This window comes from Pseudonaja textilis, chromosome 3 (genome assembly GCF_049901715.1).
Source record: "Pseudonaja textilis isolate UNSWEBS1 chromosome 3, rPseTex1.2, whole genome shotgun sequence".
NCBI lineage: Eukaryota > Metazoa > Chordata > Lepidosauria > Squamata > Elapidae > Pseudonaja > Pseudonaja textilis.
In genome coordinates this window covers 179,545,998-179,569,719 of record NC_141992.1, presented here as the reverse complement: position 1 = coordinate 179,569,719, position 23,722 = coordinate 179,545,998, and the positions used below count along the sequence as shown (strand labels likewise).

The window sequence follows — 23,722 nt, the reverse complement described above, 5'->3', positions numbered from 1 at the left end:
GCATATTATATAATGGGGTAATGTTTGGTTTCTGCAAACTAGTAGTGTTGGCTGCTATTAAAGAAAGCCTGCAGAAATCTCTGGCTGATTGATTTTTCCACAAAATGAAGTTCTTTATCTTTTAAGAAACCAAAACCAAAACAAATGAACAGCCTCATTATCTTGCTGCACTGGACTTTTTCTGTACTTCTAACTGAAGTATTTGTGATGCTCCTCTGACCAAAGGCTTTTATTTGGCCAAATATTAGGATTTATTATTTATTATCCACTATCTAGCTTGGATTTATTGTAGAACAGAAATGAACTGCAGGGAGTTCCAGGAAAATAAAGCCAAGTAGAAATATATTTATGTATGTATCTTAGATGAGGAACTAAATGTAAATAGCAGCAAACAATAATCAACACAGAGGTGTCTTAAAATTGAATCCATGGGTGTAATTTTTTCTTTGCCTGACTAACCAAATTACTCCAGCAAAAATCCTTTGATTTCTTCATTTCAGCTTGATGACATGATGTCTAAGTACCATTAGGGAGGTTAATGAGTTTTATTACCAAATTTAATTTATAAATATAGTTGAATTGTATGGCTCAGGAAACTGAAATGAAGCAGGACACCCACTTATTAATTTTTGCCATTCCAGTGATTTTTTTCATAGCTAACACAGTCTTCAAACAAACAAAACACCACCTCTTTGCCAGACATCACCAGACAGAATACATGAAAGTCAAATTGACTCTATTATTAGTTAAAGTTATGCCATCAAAGATATGCTGATGGTGGAGAGATCGTGAACATTTCATATGCAAGTTCCAAGTTAAGCTGAAGATAAAGAAGAAAGCTAACCAATCTCCACAATATGATCCCAATATGATTTCAAGGAAAACCTCAGAAATTGCTTTGAAGTTCTGAACATCACTGATTGAGAATCAGAGGAACCGTGAAATGAACTTTAAGTTAAGTTGTTAGGGATGAATGTGAAAAAGAGGCTGCCAAGGATGAAGGCAAAGAAGAAAGCAAACTGTATGGTCAGAACAAACTGTGGGAATTGCCAAGAAGATAACAGAAGCCACTGCCAAGTTTTTTAAAAAAAAATCTCAGAAAAAAACTTAAAGATTTTCAGAGAACTGTTAGAAGAGAAAAAAAGTGGTACGACAACATCTGTAAAAGCTACAGAACCAGAAGTGGTATTCAGCAGGTTCTGACCAGTTCTGGAGAACCGGGAGTGAAAAATTTGACTAGTCTGGAGAACAGACAAATACCACTTCTGACTGGCTTCACCCCCATCTGTTCTCTGCCTCCTGAGTCCCAGCTGATTGGCTGGGTCTTCTTTTGTTGCCCTGCACAGGAGAACAGAGCTGGAAAGCAGGTTAGTGGGGTGGGGAGGGAATGGGGATTTGCAATAAATTTCCCCAGGAGTGGTGAGGGAATGGGGATTTTACAGGATCCTTCCCCTGCCATGCCCACCAAGCCACACCATGCCCACCAAGCCATGCCCACAGAACCAGTAGTAAAATTTTTTGAATGCCACCACTGTACAGAACTTATGATATACCCACTGTAGTTTGATAAGTAAAAAGAAAAAGAATCGGTAAAGGTTTTAACCAAGCTATACCAGCAACTCTGAAAAATAACACAATAGCTAACAAGAGGCTTAACAGAGTGTGCAAACTATTATCCTTAATTTCACATGCTAGAAAAATAATATCCAAGGAACATCCAATGCAGAGTTATATGAAAAAGAGGCATAAAGCTAGCTTTAGAAAAACCATGGAACATGAAGCATTATTTCTGATGCAATTTATATAATTGTCCCAAAGTTGCTTTTTCAAGAGGCAACTAGTCTTTTTTTTTTCTTTGATGACTTTTTGCTTCTCGTTCAAGAAGCTTCTTCAGCTCTCAGAGAGAAGACATCTTCAAAGAAAAACCAGAAAGTCCAGTTGCCTCTTGAAAAAGCACCTTTGAGACAACCATGATCTGGATGACTAAGAATCTCTACAGAAATTTATATAATTGTGAAAGCCAAAGAATACCCCAGAAAAGTCAGTTGAGGCTTCATTGATTGTGGGAAGTCCTTTGACTGTGTTGATGTCAAGTTTTGGAAAGTGTTTGGAAAAACTGGGAATCCCAGAACATCTCATTGTTCTGATGAGATACTGGTCAGGAAATCACACTACAAATAGAACATGGTGAAACAAAGTGGCTCCAGAGTGGCAAAGATGAGACGAGGCTGTATATGCTCCCCTTATCTATTCAAGATATCTCCTGAATGTATACTAAAGGAAGTTGGAAGATTATTGGTTTTAAAATTGGAATGAGAAACATCAATTATGTGCAGTGTGTTGATGACAGTAGCTTAATGGGTAAAAGTAATATGATGCACAAAATGTAATTTCAATATAATAGGCACTAAATTCTAAATAAATAGTTCAATAAATGCTATTGTTCACTACAAAAACAAAAGACTGTTTTCAGTCTTTTTTTTTCTTGGCAGATTTTTCATCCTGGTTAAAGGAAGATTAAACTTTTCCATCAAACATTTTTGTAACAAATGCTTGGAACGCTGAGGATGACTCTCTATAAAGATTAATGGAAGTATGTAGAGTTATGAGAATTGGAAGAAAAAGTACTGCAGTTTCTATTAAGCTTGTGTTGTTTTTATAGTGCTGTGGGAAACTGCAACTATTCCTTTACTAACAAGCTTATTTTTGGAGTTGTATGTATGTCATTGTACCTCTAAAATTATAAAGCCCTTCCAGCAAAGATGTACCAATATATAATTTTTAAAAATTCTTGTGGAGAAAGTAATGTAAATATTATCATTTGTATGGGACATTCATGTACTGTGGTATTGTAAAAATGGAAGATCATAAATGCCTGATCTTTATAGGACACGACTGACTGTGGCTGTCCAATATTATTTAAGAGAAACCTTAACCAAAAAGAGCTGTGACATCTAAATCTAACTCTAGAATTGTCTAAAATAGCTATCCTCTAAATTTTAATTGTTGATAGCATGCAATACCTCACGAATCTTCTCTGAAGGTCTTGAAATATCTTAGTAATAATTTATTATCAGACACAGTGTAGCTGAGAAGTAAATGTTGAATAATGTTGCATGTCAATGGAGAAATCTTAAATTAATAACCGCTCAGCATACCTGCTATTTATTACAATGACTAATAGCTGCCTTTCAAGGTAATAGCCCTCCCAGCTTGATTTACAAGTGAAACAATTATAAATAAAATAAAACAATAAATATTATTTTAAAAGAGCAGAAAACTAAATCTCTAGAATTTTCTCATAGGGCAGTTGGTGTAATGGTCCTATTGTGTGACACAGGGATTGGGAAAGAGGAGAAATAGAACCAGGCTTCAGAAGCAGTTGTCTAACTACCTCACATCTCCGATGTTGGGGAAAGAATAATTCTGGTTGGTCCAGAATTAATCATGTTTTGAGTACAAAAAAATGCTATCATAAAACCTTTATCTTATTTTATTTTCATGCATTAGATCAATTATGGCATAGAGATGCCCAGTTGACATGTCTCAATGTTGGGTACACAATAAAAACAAGAAACAAGGTATTCTAAAGGGAAAATGTAGTGATTGTGTGTGTATATGTTGATTATGACTAATGGTTTAACTGATTTTAATGGGTTATTTTAAATATTCTTATCTTGTTACTTGTTGCAAAAAAAGGAGTCCTACTTTGGCTCACAACAAAATCATCCTTGGTAAAAGAAAAATAGTCACTTTAGATCTCTTTCCCTGTCCCTCTCTGATACAAGCTGTGGAACAATGCAAACATTGAATATCTTGCTTAAGTTATTGCTATTTAACACAATGCCATTATAATTGGTAATGCACGTGGGGCTGCAAAACAGCTCAGCAGATACAACTACCGGTAATCATATCGCATGTTTTTATTTAAAATCAGAACCAGGCTGTGAAATGGTCCTGCATTTTTTCCTTCCATTTTTGTATAAATTGGTGAACGGATATGGTATTATTTGCTTGTATTTAGTTACAAGTTGTTCAAAGTCTAGAATTTGGTAGAGTCTTCTGTCCAATATTTTAGAATTCGGTTTTGCACTTTTCAATTAAATCCCATGAAGAATCTTTTATTTTTATCTCTCCCCCCGCCCCCGAAAATGATGCTATTTACACTTCTGAGAGACAATCGTGTTGGAGACAAGGAGGCTAAGCAAAGTGACTCGCTCACTTTCTCTCTTCCAAATCTTCATAACTAAATCGAAGCTTCCCATGGCTAGATTAATTCACCTGTCTCTGAGCTGTGAATATGAATGCAAAACCAAGATACAGATTTCATCTTCATTTTCTCCTCCATTAAACAACATAGAATAAGGAAAAGAAACATCTCTTCTTTGAAATTTGAAGAGATACTGCCAATTCAAGTAAGTTCCGTCTGATACAGAGCAATGTTCTATCTTCATAATTCAGTATAAAACATACTTATTAATTATGATGTAATAAAGAAAATAAAAGTATTTAGTTTGCCATGGTTCCAAGAATTCAACAGTTGAATCAATGCACTTATCTCCCCTGGCAAGTCTCACTTTTTTTCTACTTGATTGGTCAAATGTAATTTTCTAGAAAAGCAGTGTTGTCTTATGGTGAATCTTACTGAGCACAAGTATACTTGAACCATGGCAAGTTGTTTGAATAAGAAACATCTTGGTTGGAAATCATATAGTCCAATCCAGCTGTGTTTATTTCAGTACTTGCATATTCAAATAAACACCAATTGTTTATTTGTGTGTACGATCCATATACATATGTGAACATTCAAATAAATTCTCTCAGAAGTTTATTGAAAATATTCAGAGGTAAAAATGGAGTATGTGCGGTTGACTCTAGCTCTAAGCAATTTTGTTGGTTAAATCAGATGCTAATGTTAAATAATCCATCTTGGATGGATGCGATTTTTAAAAAAAGCAGATTCGATTGATTCAGTCAATGATTCAGCCTCTGAAAAATACAAGTGGATTTAATATAGGAGAACATACTCTTGGACTTGAGTATGAGAAAGAGATTCAGCCATGAGACTTACTGGGTGGCATTGGATCTTTGGTCTAACCATCATATGCAGAACTTGTAAATTATATTGTGTAACTGAAGTTCTCAGGGTTGTGTTTTACTGATCATTTGAAAAAAAAAAAAAGATGGATCTTGGCACATTCTTCAAGAAATTTGGGTTTCATTTTGCTTTTCTCCAAATCAATACATGTAGAAGCAATAAAGTTAAATGCTGCAATGTTTTGCAGAACAAGTTATGAAATTGACACTATTTGTATTTATGTTTGCAAATAGGCAGTCATATGAAAACCATAAGACTATACCAAGGCTTGTTTACATGCTCAACATTATGGCAAAGCAACCTTGATCTATGCTATTGAAAATAGTTGATAGGTCACAGCAAAGGTATAACATATTTAATAATACATCTATTGACAGCAATGAGAATGGTTTATGTACAATATTGGAAAAATGAAAGTATACCACCAAAAAGAGAGATAATAAAGAAAATAATGGCTTGTGCAGAATTTGATAGATTAACTTAATACTGAAAGATAAGGGGAAATCAGAATATTATGATATCTGGAATAAGTTTTACCTGTGGTTGCAAAAAAGATGGGAAGGTTGGAACAAAACTAGCTGGGAGGATTAGAATCAAAATGTAAATATTGTACCAATAATAGGAATGTTAATGGTTTGGTTATATTTTTGTATGTAAGGCAAAGTAATGCCAAAATGGTTGTACCGTGCTTAATACTTATAGTTGTAAACAATAAAAATATATTTTAAAAAAGGAAATAGTTGATAGATGATAGACATATAGACAGATGGATAGATAGAGCGATAGACAGATTGATGGACAGTGATAGACAGACAGACACAGATATAGATTTTCAAGATATAGAACTCTATGGTACTTTTTTGTTTGTGAATGGTACTATGGTACTTTGGTTAATAATGCTAGATCTTCAGAAATACAGATATTAAGCTACCTTAATGCTTTGAAAATAGGCTCCATTTTGTAATGGAGAAGGAATAACATTTTTAAAAATCAAATAAAAGAAGTAGCTTATCAAGAAGAGACATAAGATTTGCTTGTTGTTGGCATTCTTCAGAGGGTCATTTGAGTCACCAAACTTTATTCTCTGGGAGTCAGGATTTGGGCTCAGAGTTTTAATCCTAGCCACATCACCCTGAGCATGAATGATTTCAAAAAATGTGGTATAGTTTTAGGGCTGTCCCCTGTAATAGTTCTTGCTTGCTCTTCACCTCTTCCTGCATCCAGGCATGATGAAACTATTTTGAGAGCTCATCTTACCTTGAGAATGTATTTTTTTTTCCCACAAAAGGGAAACTGATCATTCTGAGAGAGAACAACTCTTAATTTATTTATAGCCACATGCCAAGAGCAGCAACATGCACATGTCTCATGTTTCTGTTTGCATTTTTATTCATGAGTATTTGGGTGGCTTCTATAAAGATTTTTAGTAAACACTGAAAGCATTAGTCAATTACTCCTAATGTACAATTTCATAGCATGTTTATTAAATGATAATATTGAACTCTGTGACAGTATTATTTCTGAGAACACTGGGGCTTTATTGCAGGGCTGCTGAGAAATACCACATTGTGGAAAACACAGTATTGAAAGTCAAGAATGATTAGAAAAAGCAGATGTCACTGAAATTCTACTATGGGGGCAAAAGCCTGCCAGTGTATAGCTAACTTTGTAATATTAATAGTAATATTTCAAAAGTTGGATCATGGTGAATTGCTTAATGAAAGAAACAGTATTAAACAAGTTTTTCCTGCAGAATTGGCAAGTTTAATATCCAAACATATCCATTTAAAATCCCAAGCTTAAAAATAGGTGTAAACAATCTACAACTCACAATAACTTCTCTTTCTCCTCCTTTTCTTTCTCTCTCCTCTTACCTACAATCTTTTTGTCCTCAGTAATTCCTAAGTATGTAACTTCTGGTATCTTCAGAAGTAGGTAGATAAAAAGTAAAATGAGGCATCAGGATAAATCCAACGCTGCTTTTCTGCTTTCTCTCACAGTCCCTAAATCAAGGCATATCCGGTTCTTATCATATTCTTCTTTTGCTGAAATAGTACATGCTTATTGTAAATTATGACATTTGATACTAACAATTTTAAATACCATGCTGATATGGTATTTATTCCAGCCCCGGTAAGATTAAAACCAAAATCTTACATTTCATTGCTTCAACTCCTAGTGAATTACATCCTGTGTAGTTTCATTCATGACGGGCAATTCCAGAGAAATAGTATCACAACAGCAAAAACAGCTCCTTCATCTCCAAGCACTCCAGTGATCATGGCATCTATTCAGGAGCACTTGTTTATGGAGTTACATAGCTTCAGGCCATTTTATGCCTTTGTCTGTGCATGTGTGTGCATGTGCACACACACCAACATGACTTTGAGCCAGTTTTGACTCCTGGCAACAGCTTGGATGAATCTGCAATTTTCTTGGCAAGATTTCAGAAGTAGTTTGCCATTGCCTCCTCCCTAGAGCTGAGTGGAATTGACTGGCCCAAGGTCACCCATATGGCTCTGTGCCTAGCACAGAACTAGAACTCAAAATTTCCCAATGTCTAGCCTGGTGCCTTAACCTTTACACCCAAATGGCCTCCTCAGCCCTGTTAGAGGTCACTTTCTCACAAGCGGAAACCAGAGCATGCCTCCCTTGCTGGTTTTCACTGAATGGGTAGACACCATTGAGGAGAGATAGTCCTGAAGATGGTCCAGGAGCTATGCAGTATTCCATTCAATTTTTTTTTCCTAATTTATATTTTGTCACAAAAGCATTTCTGGGATGTGGGCAACAATCAATAAAAACAACACGTCTATAAAAACAATCATTATAAAAATATAAAACCAGATTAAAAATGAGAAAATACTATTACGTAAAGGTAAAGGTTCCCCTCGCTAGTCGTTTCCAGCTCTAGCGGGCGGTGCTCATCTCCATTTCAAGGCTGAAGAGCCAGCGCTATCCAAAGATGTCTCCATAGTCATGTGGCTGGCATGACTAAGTGCTGAAGGCGCATGGAATGCTGTTACCTTCCCACCGAGGTGGTCTCTATTTTTCTACTTGCCTTTTTACATGCTTTCGAACTGCTAGGTTGGGAGAAGCTGGGACAAGTAATGGGAGCTCACTCCGTTACATAGTGTTAGGGATTCAAACCAGCAAACTGCTGATCTTTCTGATTGACAAGCTCAGCATCTTAGCCACTGAGCCATTGCATCTACTACTAAACAATTTAAAATCTGTCTGTACAATGGAGCCATTCAAGGTATCCCTGATTCCCTTAGATCCCCCAGGCATGGTGACATAGTACTACTTGTACAATTCTGACTCTATCCATGCAAAGCAAGGAAAACAAAACAACATAAAATAAAACTTCATATGTTTCCCATTCACAAAATGAAACATCACAGGTAGTCTTTAACTTACAACCACAAGTGAGCCCAAAATTTATGTTGCTAAGTGAGACATTTGTTAAGTGAATTTTGCTCCATTTTACAATATTTCTTGCCACAGCTGTGGAATGAATCACTGCAGTTGTTAAGTTAGTAAGGCAGTTGTTAAGTGAATCTGGCTTCGCCATTGATTTTGCTTGTCAGAAGGTCACAGAAGGTGATCACATGACCCCAGGACACTACAAGTGTCATAAATATGAGTCAATTGCCAAGCATCTGAATTTTGATCATGTAACCATGGGGACGCCATGATGGTCATAAGTGTGAAAAGTAGTCGTAAGTTACTTTTTTCAGTGCCATTGTAACTTTGAATGGTCACTAAAAGTACTGTTGTAAGTTAAGAACTCTCATTGTTGATTATTGGCAAAATGGTAGAAGAATAGCTTTTATGTAACTGATTCTTTTTACAAGGGAAATCGTACTGTGTTTCTGAATACTAAAATCATACAGGTGTATAATAAAGGACTATATCACACGACTGACCAGACTCTTTCATAATAAACACTTAACAATTGTGAAATAATCCAATATAGAAAATCTGTATCTTTGAAATGATTTCTCGAGTACAATTTGTGCATAATTTAGGTGTTTCTTATGCATGTTTTATATTCTAGTATTGAATAGAGATCACACTGTTTGATTCCCTGTTCTTAGATATTTTGTTAGAGAACTAATGTGAAGCAACTAAAGGTGTGTCCTAATTAAATCTTGACATATAATAAATTTAGATATTTTCATTTTTGTAATTGATGTCTTTTGTCTTCTGAATTCTCTTATGTGTGGGAAATCAGGTTTAAAACTTTATAAAGCAATGTATCTTCCTGCATCAGTTTAAATCAATTACTTTCTCTCATGCTAAAGCCTAGGCTATCTCACAAGATTGTAAACAGGATAACAGGGAGGAACCATATACATTACATTCCTTGGAGCAAAATATAATAGTTTCTGGAAAATATGTCCTAAATAAACTTGCATTTCTGATTTATTTATTTATGGACTGGATTTATAAGGCTTCCAACAGTAATAATGTGACTCTGGGTGGTGTAGCCATAATGGTTTAATTGGGTTTAGCATATTGTGGGAACCCAGCCATTGTGGTTTACTCAACAAACATTGTTTAAATGAATCATGGCTTGAACCAAAACAAAATTAAACAAAACACTTTTCTGTGGCCTTTGTTTTTCTCTTGTTCTGTAGCTTGAGAACTACATTGTGGAAAACATGAAGTCAGAAATGGCCCAGCTGCAGCAGAACGCTGTCCAAAATCACACGGCCACCATGCTGGAAATAGGAACCAGCCTTCTCAGCCAGACAGCAGAACAGACAAGGAAGCTCACAGATGTTGAAACACAAGTAAGTAGTCACAATTATTTTCACCAAAACATTCTCTTTTTCTGGATAATCCTTTTGTCTGATGTAGCCAAGAAGGTGATCAGTTTGATTATGAGCTGCATATATCATATAGGAAGGTAGTGTGTTTACCTGGTGCATGGCACAGAGATAACCCAAACAGCTGGTAGTTCAAACCACCCCTTCGTTGCTCCAAATTTCCCAAAATGCTCCCATGTTTCTGGCAAGTCCCAGAGCAAAGTGATAACAAACCCACACACAAACCTAAAGCAGCCTCTGACTGCAATTAGTCCATCCCAGCACTGTGTACACCAGAAGTGCACAGCAATAAATCCAGGAAGGCAAATCAAAGTGTTCAGGAAGCAAAAAAATCCAGGTAATTAGTGCAGAACACCAGAAAGAATGCAAGGATTCTTGGAAAGTTCAAACATTGGCACTCGACACTTCAGGAACTCAGCATTTGTTCCTGAAAAATTCCCCTTTGCACAGCGTCTCCTTAAGTCTTATTTCCTAGGTGTACCTTGTGAAGATGGGTGGGGCACTCTTCCCTCATGTAGCCTGTTCAGTCTGGGCTATTCACACCTTCTCTTCACTCTCTGAGCTTTGGATCAGAAGGGGGTGGTCCTTGCTCCTCACCTGATCTCTGTCTCTCATGTTCATCTGCCCCTCCTTGTCTACAAACTGTCCTAAACTTGAAAGGCCTTGGTCTTCCCTATTTTCTTCCAAAGACAATGAAGCTGCCCCTTCAAACTCTTTCAGCTCAGGTTCCAGCTCGTATTCCCCCACAGATTCAGGCTCCGATGGGGGCATGACCGATAGTCAATTTTTGATTAAAATATAAACTTTTTGAGTGTTTACTGAAAAGTAGAAATAGAAGAGTAAAGTCCTAGTGGTTGTCTATGTTTGGTCTACACAAGTCATTGACTCTCTCCTAGCTGGGTAGATCTCCTTACTTTATATTGAGTCATCTTTATAACTAATTCCATGGATATATTTATACATTGATGGGTGTTCAATACTTGGCCTGTATTTGCTTGAAGTCAACTGAGAAGTTATTCTCACTGATGTTATCAACCAACTGATCAAAATTCTTTCCATTTTTATGTGCTAGAAAACAGGAAAATGCTATACTCCTACTTCATAAGGATGAGTGGCTTTATTGCATTGTTCTGTGGGTTTGGTCAGTCTGTTTTCAATTGGCCCATAATTCTGCTTAACAGGAAAATGTCTAAAACTAATATGTAAGTGGGTGGTGGAGAAAATATGTCTTACTTTCCAATGAATCATCTTTTTAAAGGGCTTACTATGTTTTTAAGATAAGGAGCCATCAGAAGTAAACTTATAAATCAGATGGCAAGAAATAACAGCACAAAAAATATGTATTCATAGATGTAGCACTATAATTTAATGATGCAGAGGCTTTTCTCTGGATGCTGCTAAAGCAATATCCATAGTCTTGATGAACCAGCATTTGATCACATCAAAATTGACTTAATATTTTCTTAATAAAATATAAATGTGCACCCCATATACGTTGAAGGATACTTACGACCTTATAAATTCAAGCAAATTAAGGTTATTTTGTTACTTTTTACAAATTCTGTGCTATTGCAGTATGATAACAATACAAAAGAATGGAAGGGACTGAAAGCTGAAGCAAAGATGTAAGATCAGTCTAATTGAAGGTCATATAAATCCTATATTCCAATATAGCCATTATTCATCTCCTAGATGTGGGTTGGCTGTAATATCAAAGAAGATAGCTCAATTTTGCTGCTTTTCCAGACTGTAATTGACTCACTGCTACATAAAAGGTTAAGAAGCCCAGACAACATCTGGTTAATTCCAGGATGTGCTGGGAACCCATCAGAAACAGGATTAGTTTCAGAAGGGAAGAGAGAGATAATTCCTTAGTATCAGCATTTCAAACTCTGAAACAGCCCATTGATCCAAACTCATTGGGCATCCTTTCATTATTGTTTGTCCTTTGATTTTATCTACCAGTTCACAATTCATAATTCCTTACTCTTCTCTTCTCTTCTCTTTACAGTTTTGAGCACATGTTATCTAACAGTTGTTCTATTTTAGACTGTCTGCCTTAAACAAATACATTCATATCTCTGATCATTACATGGGCAATTATGCACACCAAGTGTGTCACACCCAATCAGTCTTCAACCTTGAACTGTATATGCAATATCCTTTCCATATTTGTTACTTAAATATATACCAACATATGGAATAACCAAGATCAGTTACCCAAGGGAAAAAAATCAGTCCAACTACAGATAGTGTACACATGATGATGACAAGCCTTGTTCAAACTCACAGCTTCTTTTGTTTTCCAGAGAAGGTCCAATAAAAAATTTATGTGAAATAGACTTACCTTATAAGTAATGGGATATTAAGACAGGAAATCTTTGGAACAAAAAACTTGCATTTTTGTATTTATATCATAATGAAGAATAGAGGCTACACATTATAGGTTTACACTGTCTTAAAAGGAATCAAGCATTTCAAAACTCACCCATTGTGGCTTGAGTCTATCCTATGTTTTATATTACTTGCCAGGGGTATAGTTCCCAGTTTTCCTTTTGCAATCCCACAGCCCCAGTACTCATTGGGAAAGCAGGATTTTAGTTTAATGGCTTTCTACGGCACTTTCTCACCCTATGAAGAAAATACCGGACATGTTCAAGACATAAAACATAGATATTGCTCTCTTTAAGGTATTTTTAAAGTAACAATGAAGACTAAATTGTGCAAGAGATAAAAAAAAATCATACTAGTGCTTCAACTTTTCTTCTCAATGTTTTTGTGTTGTGTGACAAGATCTGACAGTGAACTATATAAAAGAGCCCAATCTGGGTCGGTAACCAGAACCAGAGGACAAATCATGCATTGTAAAGATCACTTGGAGGTGGTAAATAATTATAATGAAATCTACCAGAACTCCCTGCATGGATTGCCCTTGTAACTGTGAAGGACAGATAGGGAGGAAGCTAACCACCAGACTGCAAGAACACAAGTGAGCAGTCAGGCAAGGAGACCTGAATTCATTGGTAGCCTCACATTACAAAGAACAAGGAGATACATTCAATTTTACAGCTACTAAGATTGTTGGCCATGCAGGTACAAAGACAGCCAGGGAAATGATTGAAGCCTATGAAATGGGCCCCTTGTCAATCAACAGGAATGCTGCTTTACCATCAGCTTATCAGGTACTTAGGAGCCAAGGACATGGCACCACAAGGAAGCAACAGTCAATGACTTAATAACTGGCCATCAATACCCCAATCAATCAATAATAAGCCACAACCAACTGGGCACCACATAAATGCCACAGATAGAATAACCCAAACCACACATTTTGCTAGAGAGGAGTTCCCTGAGGATGGGCTCTAGCATGAATCCGAAAGCTCAGAAGACTAAACCTCTGGTCCCGGTGACCAACGCAAATTGGATCCTGCAACATTATCATGGGACATGCATATTTGCCTTCATTCATGTATTAAAAGACTTTTTGTGCAAATTGGACAAGGTTGCAGGCTACTTGTAAAGCTATTTACATTATAAGCAAAGACAAATATATTTCACCACATTTTAGGTCCAAGATAGAAAAGCAGTGGTGGGATTCAAATGTTTGTACTGCCAGTTCTGTGGGCGTAGCTTGGTGGGCATGGCATAGCTTGGTGGGCATCATTTGGTGGGCATGGCAGGGGAAGGATATTGTAAAATCCCCATTTTCTCCCCACGCCACTAACCTGCTTTCTAGCTCCATTGCAGGGCAACAAAAGAAGACCCAGCCAATCAGCTGGGACTCGAGAGGCAGAGAATAGATGGGGCAGGGCCAGTCAGAGGTGGTTTTTACCAGTTCTCCGAACTATTCAAAATTTCCACCGTCAGTTCTCCAGAACTGGTCAGGACCTGCTGAATACCACCTCTGTAGAAAAGGCTAGGACAAGCTATATATGAGGAAATAAAGTGTAAGGTATGTTCATACAGTGACAATCACTGTATAATATAGCCTTCATTTCTTAAGAAAAACTAATATTGATTTACTTTGCTACTGCTTTTCATTCATATGAGGTTGGGTAAATATGCTAAGTAGTCATACTAGAAATATGTATTAACCATTAACCATTTTCAGACAAGTAACCACCAGGCATATAATTTTACTCATTTAGACTCCTCAAAATTGATTTCAACATTGGAATGGTTGAATATAAAACTTATGCTTAAATTATATTTAATCTTGATGAAAATTATCTTCCTGTGTGAACCAAATTTTTAGAAACAAAACTTGTGGAATGTAGGAAAGATGGATGTAAGTTGCTTAAAAGTAAATGCTTCCATGAATTCTCAGATACATGATTTCTTCTTTTTTGTTCTCTTGTTTATATATAGGAAAGCCTTTTGTTGTGTCGATGTAGCTATTTTTTGTTCCTATCAGCTAGGAATCGTGTTTTGTTCAATATATAACAAAGTCGTATTGACTATGGAAGCAGCTGATATTAAAGAAATAGACACAGGAATGCAGACTTCTCTTATAGAGATATATACGATCTAAGATGATGAAAATGCTGTAAAGACCAAATATAGCAAAGGGGATACCACAGGATAATAATATATTAGAAATTGTTTCCTTTGTTTAAAAACTGAATTCAGCTTGGCAAGCTTCTCAGATCTGAAAGTGCAGTTTGAAAATAAATGCTAAAAACCCTGTACCACTTTCTGTTGTTACTAAATAACATATATCAATGAGATATCTGTATAAGGTGCATTGGATATATTGATGAAGATGATAGTTATGAATCAGGTTGCTTTTAATCTGTGTCTGTTTTCAGTGAGGTCATTTTAACATTAATCTTCTTTTTCCTACTTGTACCAATAATGATTCATTGTGTGTCCTTAATTTATTGCAAGTTCTTTGTTGTTGTTGTTGTTTGCCTTCTTCAGGTTCTTAATCAAACATCCCGGCTTGAAATCCAACTGTTGGAAAATTCCTTATCTACTTACAAGCTGGAGAAACAATTGCTCCAACAGACCCATGAAATCTTGAAAATTCATGAGAAAAACAGGCGAGTATAAAATGAATGGCATGATCTTTGAATGTTTCACGCTTATAGTCTTCACTACAATCCCCCAAAGTGAGATGTTTGCTTCCAGAACATGCTGGTTTTTCTACAAAAGTTTCTCCCATTATTTACATTCTACTAGAAACAATAAATCTAAATATTTCTAGAGTGCTTTTTGCACCTGCAAGAGTATCTCATCCAGAACAAGTATTGTGACGGCCATGTTCTACTTTTGACTAGCATCAAAAATTAAGAGCGAAGAGAACATTTCCATGACATTATAATTTTCTTTCTCTTTGGAATTTTTCTATTTGGAGAAGCATTTGGCTATGTTAGTTGTCAACCCCACAAAGCTATTTTGCTTCCACTGAATGGCATTCTGAAAACTATCCAAAACCTGCTGGTTCTCCCAGGCTTTGAGATAGGGTGACTGTGGGGTCCCTATGATTTTTGTGATATTGAATTAGCTTTCTGGGCAGTTCTGTTTCTTTATATATACATATACTTCTTTCTTTTAACTGTAGACTGCTCAGAGTCATTAAGGAGATGGGAACCCTCCAAACTGAATGAATAAAGAATGAATGAATGAATGAAATTTATCATGAGAAACGATGCAGTCCAGACAAAAGTGTATTACTGTACTTTAATAAGAGGTAGGGATACATATATGTTCAAAAGGGCACTTTGTTTCTATCAAGATTTGAATGAAGCATCTCCAAAAAGGGTCATTCTAAATGGGGGAGCAAAATAGCCACAGAATTTTGTTCTGCTTACCTAAAGTAGATACATACAGCACATGCACCAGTGCTTTGTGGAAGTGGGGTAACTCCAAGGAATATATTCCATGTATCCAGAATAAGGTATCTCTGAAAGGTGAAGCATTGGGGTGGTAATTGTATAATTCCCACAGTTTGTGTGAATAAATATAGATAGATAGATAGATAGATAGATAGATAGATAGATAGATAGATAGATAGATAGATAGATAGATAGATGATAGATAGATCGATCTTTGGTTGTTCGGGTTTTCTCCCGCGTAAGATTCGAAGTATCTAGGCAACGTTTCGATGAAGTCTCATTCATCATCTTCAGGCTTCTGTCTTCGGCTCTTGTTTCTCAGAGTAAAATATATAAAATTTATTTATTTCTGTATGGCATTCAGCTTTGTTCAGGTATTTTCCCACATCATTGTAGTTGTGCTTTTAAAGTTGTAGCGACATTTCAGCAGAATCTCATCTGCCATCATCAGGCTTCTGTGGCAGATGAGATTCTGCTGAAACGTCGCTACAACTTTAAAAGCACAACTACAATGACGTGGGAAAATACCCGAACAAAGCTGAATGCCATACATGTAAGTACCCGCGAAAACTTAAGAAAACATATATATATTTCATATATATATTCCATGTATATATATTCCATGTATATATATTCCATGTATATATATATTCCATGCATATATATTCCATTATATATATATATATATATATGGAATGAATATATATTTGTTTTCATAGATTTTCATGGGTACAGGTATGCAGGTCTTGGCATGTTTGGGTCTTTTCCCATGTAAGATTGAGATTATCTTGGCAACGTTTCGACGGGGTCCCAGTCCTGAGTAGAGCATATTGTTAGTATCTCAAAACTCTTAGCCAATGGAGAGATGTCTAAGTAGCTTTGGCTAACATGGCCAAGATCTGACCAACTCAACTCGGTATATTGCCCCATTCCCCATTATCTGTGTATTCTTTTTCTTTTGATGTATCCTTTTTAATTAGAATGGTTAAAAATTAATGGCATTTTTCTTCCTATTTTTGAAGTGGAAACTCTTCAAAAGCCATAGTGTAAACCTTACAATATAGTTTAGAAACTGTAAAAAAAAAACCTCTCCAAAACAGACAAAAATCTAAATCTGGACTTCCTCTTTTTTGCTTCACATTTTGAAACACTAGAGATCATCAAGGACACCATCAAATAAAACAAAACTAAAACTAAACTAAAATCTGATTAGGAAGGGCTATCCTTCAAATAATCAGGATGAAAGAATGTTTAGGATGAATAAAAAAGTGGTATTAAAAATTGTCAGAAGACATTTGAAGCATGTAAGTTTAAATACATCCTCCTTCCTTAAATATCTTTCATGTTAAAATATTGTGGAAAATGGGAGACATTATATGCTGGATGTTGTTTAAAAAGTAAACACTACTACCATTCACAAATCTCTGCCATACTTATTATATCAATCCACAGTACATTATAAAGTAAGACATTCTGTTGGAAAACTACTCAATGAATACTTTGCCATTTTTAAATACATTGCCATTTTTCAAACCTGTAAACTTACAGGTTTGATTCAAACAACTTCCCATTATATCTTGTTCAGATTTGTTTTAGTATGTGTCATGAACATATTCAATTATGATTTATTTGATAAACCATGGTTAGATAAACCATGATACTGGGCTGAATGAATCCAGTCATAATATGACATAAAAATAGAAAGTTAATGATGTGCTTTAAAAATCAATGCTAAATTGGCCCGTTGGACTTAAAAGCTTCTGCTATGTAGCTAGATTTGTACTTCCCATAAAATATTTAGCCACTACTTGGACCTTTAAACTGATCTTACAATTATGGAGGCAATAGAATGGAATGGAATGGAACGGAACAGAATGCTGTCTTTGATCTTGTTCATATAGATAGCCAGTCCAGGATATTCAATGTTGAACAATTTGAGTTTAAGGAGAAAACTATTGCCATATGATTGAATAAGGAGATATAAAATTAGTGGTTTTATTAGTGGTTCATTCATAACTACTGTTAGGTATTACACTGTGGTCTTGATAATTACACTGGTTCCTGACATGAGCATCTCTCTTTCAGTTTCTATATGGTTTTCATTTTTCCAATAACATAGGAATCTATATTTCTGTATAAAGCAGAATATTAAATCTGTAAATTTGTAAGATAAAGCCATATTATAACTGAACAAAAGGGAGATCAAACCCCTTTCCCCTCATTATTACTATATCTTTGTGCTATATGAAGCTGACAGCTGTTAATATATTCCTTTAGTAGGATTTTACAATCTGCATCCGTTAAAGTGTTCAAAGTATGTTTTTCTAGTATCATTGCAATATTTTTTTCTTAAAAAATTACATCCAGTATCTTTAGAAGATTTGTGGATTTCGTGCTCTCTTTTGCTCTTTCTCTATATACACACCTATAAACAGACACTGAAAGTCTACGATAGTCAATGAACAAACAACATGTGGATGCTATTATATCCCCAGATTCAGTTAAATGACCCGTGTTTAAGGCATTTTGCCACAGAACTGTTCTCCAAAAGAAAAACAATAAGAGGAGCCTTGAGATGTGTGTGAATAAGTGAAGAATGAGGAGATCTAAAATTAAATCTTAAATAACACATAGATCTCTGGCTGGTTAGTGTGTGGATATAACATTATTTTTGGCACACAGAAGCAAAAGAGCGATCAGCAGATGAGAGATACTTACAACTTCCTAACCAGAACAGGAAGATTTTACTACTTAAATCTCCAACCGGGGCCAAATGGAAAGTTGGCATGGGGAAGGTTTTTATGACCTCAAGTTTTTGTGCAGATGTTGGGCAACTGCTGGAAAGGCATCACCATAGCCAACAGTGAAAGCCTGGAGCCATATTATGAAGGCTTTTTTGTTCTCCGTCACTTCTGTGATGATGAGATCAGGTGACTAGAAATAAAGCTGATGTTTACTGGACTCAAGCCCAAATGCAAGATGAATCTCATAGCACTCATCTTAAAAGTACTATTCATATAGCTATATTCTTCTCCAACTTATGTCAAATCTGCACTAGAGAAGAATTCCCAGTTTACTCATGGAGTTTATGAACTTTCCTTCCTAGTCTCCCAGCTGCAATTCCTTTTCCAATACTTGGCTCAGTTATGGTTCTCTAACTACAGGAAAAAGGAAGACCTTATCTTTTGCAGCTTTTATTCAGTAAACAGGCAAGCAGGGCAGAAAATAAACATGGATTTATACAGGAAAGGGTATTTTTTGAGAGGAAGAAACATCTTAGCCATCCATTTATTTAGAAATAAGGTTTCAGCTCCTAATTTGCCTATCTCAGCTATTCTTATATGCTAACTAAGGTCTTCTCTCTCACCAATGTCTCAGGTTTCCTATCTCACCTGATATCAGTAGAAAAAGCAGACTTTGTTCAAAGATATGTTTACTGGCCCTTGCTCCTTCTTGTCTCCCTTGCAAACATCAAGACAAACATAAATAATAAAGTAGCCGATAAACCAAAATAGCAATGTTCAGTAAACAAACATAATCCCATAAAGTTCAAGTATGAATCATGGGTGACTAGAGATGTTTCAATGAAATATCAGACTGGTCCTTTGAATGTATCTGAAGAAAGCAAGATTGAAAGATCATCCATGAATCCTCTCAAAATAGCTCCTTGAAAGGAAACCGTGCAAGGCCTTGCAAGTGTTGAGTAGATGACATCTTTATTCTCAGCAGAGAATAAAGGAATAAAAGTGGAGACAAAAACCAGGCAATCTCATTTTGTAATCATTATTTTTGAATGTTCAACTTAATCCCTTAGTAGATGTTAAAGACATTCAAACAGCTTAAGCTTAATTTGATACCTGGTGAATTTTACCATCTTGGGACTTAAGAAATCTTAAATAAAGTCTCAAAAATGTATAAATTAAATTTAATTACACAAGCAAGTGTCACATTCACGGGTAACAATGAAGAAGGAAGTGGATATGGGAATAAAGAAAACACTGTTTCATCATATTTGTATAATAAAACAATATTCATTTTTGTGCACATTTTTTCACTGTTATTTATTAGATTTATAAGTAATTGTTCTCAAAACATGTGAAATTACTGCTAACAAAGAGATGAAAATAATAAATCAGATTAAATCTTTCAGCTTTCTATATCATAGGGAAAGAAGGCAAAAAGATAAAATAAATCAAAATACAATAAACTGTAAAATTAAATTTTACGAAGCACTACTTTGAATTTTATTTTTAAAGGAAGTTCCTTTTTGGAAAATACATAAGCTAGCTTCATGGAAGGAATGCTGGTTGGGTGAAATATGATGTTGGTGTCACTTCTAATTTTTTCTTTGGAAGAACTTTTGCATATTTTACTTTGATTACCTCTTTCAAATCATTTTTCATTTTCATAGTCTCTGAAGACATCATGTACCTCACATAACCTTTCATTTGGAGAGCATTGAGGATGCTATCATTCTTCTGACATTATACAGAGAAACTAAATCGTTTTAGTGAAATCAGTTTTTCTTAAGTTAAAATACCTTCAACCGCTAATACGTGTGTGTGTGTGTGTGTGTGTGTGTGTGTGTAGATAAAGAGAAAATATTCCCTAAAAGAGTTGGCTATAGTTCTCGTATATGAAGAGAGATGAAATCTTATATGATATTTTCCATAGATTCTATAGATTTTGTGGTTTCATTTTTTAAATGTCATCTTAATAAAATGTGTGCAGAGGTTGTGTTTTCTTTTGCTTTTGCTTTTAATTTTCCAGTGGCTATTGCCATTCTAGTCATCTTTATTCTTTGCCTGGATATTAGTTTTCAGATGGGAAGTAATTCATATTGCACTGTTAAGTGTCAGGTTATGGCCAAAGCAGAACAGCAGAATGGAGCAGACAGTGGAGAATATCCAGAAATTGATCTGGAGTGTGTTGTTCACTGGGTTTTTGGATGCTAGGGGTACCAGTGGGGATAAGGCTGATAAGAGACAAGCCCCTTTCTTTTTATGTGTGATGTCTTGATATTTTTTGAACCACCTTTCTGTTATATATTGTATATAGTATACATAGTTGTCAGTTGAAGTTCTCATTCTGGTCCTCTGGTCCTTTTTATCTTGATTGGTTGTTTGGCTGATCAGTTTCCTATAAAAGGAGCTCTGTCAGCCAGGGAGTTTCAATTGCCTCACAGGCAGTATTGAATAAAGAGCTATTAGAAATCACTCTGGCCTAGCTTCCGTTCTTTACCCAGAACTTAACACCTTCCCCTGCAGATATTCTAGTTTCAAATCTTGTTCATTTGAAATTCCCTCCATTTTTTAAATTAGGCTCACACAAAAGTTTAACAAGTTTGGTTTGAAATACTTTAGTTTTTTTTTTTAAAAAAAAAAATACTAATCTGAGATATTATCAAGTGGAATAAAACCCTGAACAGGGATTGTTCTACCCTTCTCTTTAAAATCACCGTAAACCAGGAATTGCCCACTGAAGGTGGCAGGGTAGAGATTAGGAACCAATGAAAGAAAGAAGAAAAAATAAGAATAAAAACAAGTAGGGATCTGTGTTGCTGTTTGGAAATTTGGAAATGTTCTGGATTGAAGTACCCTGGGTTTACCTCTGTTACTACAACTCTAGTAGCAGAGCTAGTAAACTTTGTTTTCTAAAATATAGGGGGGAACTTTTTTTTTTTAAATGCCAGATATTTTCATTTGTGAACAGCTTTGTTTTTCTGCTGTTGCTGAGTTTTAATTATTATTATGATTCATTAGATTTATATACCTTACACTTCCCAGTTACTTGAGGGAACACAATATGCTATATTGTTGTTCTTTTATTTTTCTGAGGTTTGTTTTATCATTGAGCAATATTTGTGAGTGAATTGTGATCTACATACACATATTTAAATAATCTTCTGCAGTGTGTTTCCTTCTCTTTCTCTCTCACACACATGTGTGTGTTTTGTGTGTGGGAATAGGAATGGGTCTTTTGCAAAGCCAGATTTTTGAAGACAGGTGATAAGTCAGTACTGGCTGTATTTAACCAGTTTCCTAGGTTGGAAATATGTTTGGGTGGCATACAGTCAGGAAAGTTAGGTTAGATTCAAAGAAATCTTGATCCGTTCCACATGCATAATCTGCACTCTGCTCCAACCCCTGCAACCTATTCATACATGCTAAAACAAACATGTGATGCTGAAATGTCCTTGTTTCCCCAGTCTATTGGAACACAAGATTCTTGAAATGGAAGAAAGGCATAAAGAGGAACTAGATACGTTAAAAGAAGAAAAGGGGAACCTGCAAGTTTTGGTGTCTCGTCAAAGCTACATTATCCAAGAACTTGAGAGGCAACTAAGTAAAGCAACAACCAATAACAGCATTATGCAGAAGCAACAACTTGAACTCATGGACACAGTCCATAGCCTGGTCAGCATTTGTTCCAAAGATGGAGGTAAGATGGTATTCATTTGAAAAATAAACAGGGATAGATAGATTGAATGTCTTTAGTGCAATAAATGACTTTATTCATTCCAGTATATAATTCCCCAAACTAGTTAGTGGAAAAAATAAAAAACAAAAAATGTGCCTTCCTCAGTATTTCCACTACTAATACCAATGGTCTGTGAGGATTGATATTGATGATTGTAGACCAGCAACAGTGGAAGTAGATATATAAGTTCCTCCTGAAGCTTAAGGACTAAAACATTTTGTTTTCCTACATTAAAGTGGTGCATTTTGGGATGGCAGAAGAACAAGCCATTGCTAATGTGTTAATCAGGTCTGGCAGTATGAAATGAGAACATTAGGTGTCAGGTTCCAAAACCAAGGATGATATTGAGATCTTTAGCAGATTTCTGTATTGTTCCTCTTCTATAGAGAGAATTCCCAAATTAAAGCAGACTAGTTTGCACCAAAAAGATATACTATGAGAACTGTTAGGCAGGAACAATCTTCTTTCTCTCACATAAACTATCTAAATTGTATGGTCTTTTGCTGCTCTGGAATGCACTGCATCCCTCCTGAGAACACAAACAACTTTCTATCATATTGGGTGAGGCTTGCTGTTTCTTGAGAAATTATCTATGAATTCTGATCATTTTCAGAGGATTTTTATTTGCCAGGCTTGGGTTGAACATTGAAGTTTGATGCTTACCTTATTGCAGATGGGTATAGATCGTGTGGTCCTTAGCCTTTTGTTCATCTCTATTCTTATTCTGCTACTCATTTGACAAATTGATCCTAACTACAAATTGATCCAGACCAACATGGGCAAACAGTGGAGATCCTGGTGTTGTTGGGGAAAAAATGGCAGCAACTGTAGCTATTCTGGCCAATACTGAAAGATGCTAAGAGTATCTCAAGATGCCTCCTTTCTCTACCCCAGGAATATCAAACTCATGTCATCATGACAGTGTCATGGGATGTATTGAGACTTTTTCCCACTTTGCTAAACTGGGTGTGGGCATGGCCAGCACGTGATGCATCCAGCCCACAGGCCAGGAGTTTGACAGCCCTGACCTAGCCTGATAAAAATTCAGCTCTCTTTTATTAAAGTGCTGCACTCCTCCTGAATCATTTGGGTTGGGTCTGTTGGTATCTCCCAGACCTACAGTAACTTTCACTTTTTGTTTTGTATTGTATTTTAAAACTGTGGTTAAGTTGAATTGAAAAATATTATCTAATTAGCATTTTAAAATAATATTTTCTATAAACTTGATTATTCTACATTATTATAAAGGATGAAGGAGGCATATACCATTTTGAAGTTGAGAAAATATCACTCTTATCCTAATTTCCTTCATAAAGTATCATGAATGGTTGGTTGCAGGAACTGGGCATGGCTACTCTAGTGAAGAGAAAGACCAGGGGAGACATGATAAGCAACGTTCAAAGATCTAAGGGGCTGCCACAGAGAGGAAGGGATCAAGCTATTTCCCAAGACACCCGTAGGCCAGACAAGGA

The 23,722-nt window shown here is 35.8% G+C and overlaps 1 protein-coding gene across 1 annotated transcript in view; it reads left to right on the top strand.

Annotated features, from left to right (window-relative positions):
- ANGPT1 (angiopoietin 1) overlaps positions 1-23,722 on the top strand; it is a 127,292-nt gene that overhangs the window by 55,362 nt on the left and 48,208 nt on the right. The window contains exons 2-4 of the mRNA XM_026703561.2: positions 9,742-9,897; positions 14,854-14,975; positions 21,979-22,211. Coding sequence (XP_026559346.1) covers positions 9,742-9,897; positions 14,854-14,975; positions 21,979-22,211 — 511 coding nt within the window. The remainder of the gene's footprint in view (positions 1-9,741; positions 9,898-14,853; positions 14,976-21,978; positions 22,212-23,722) is intronic.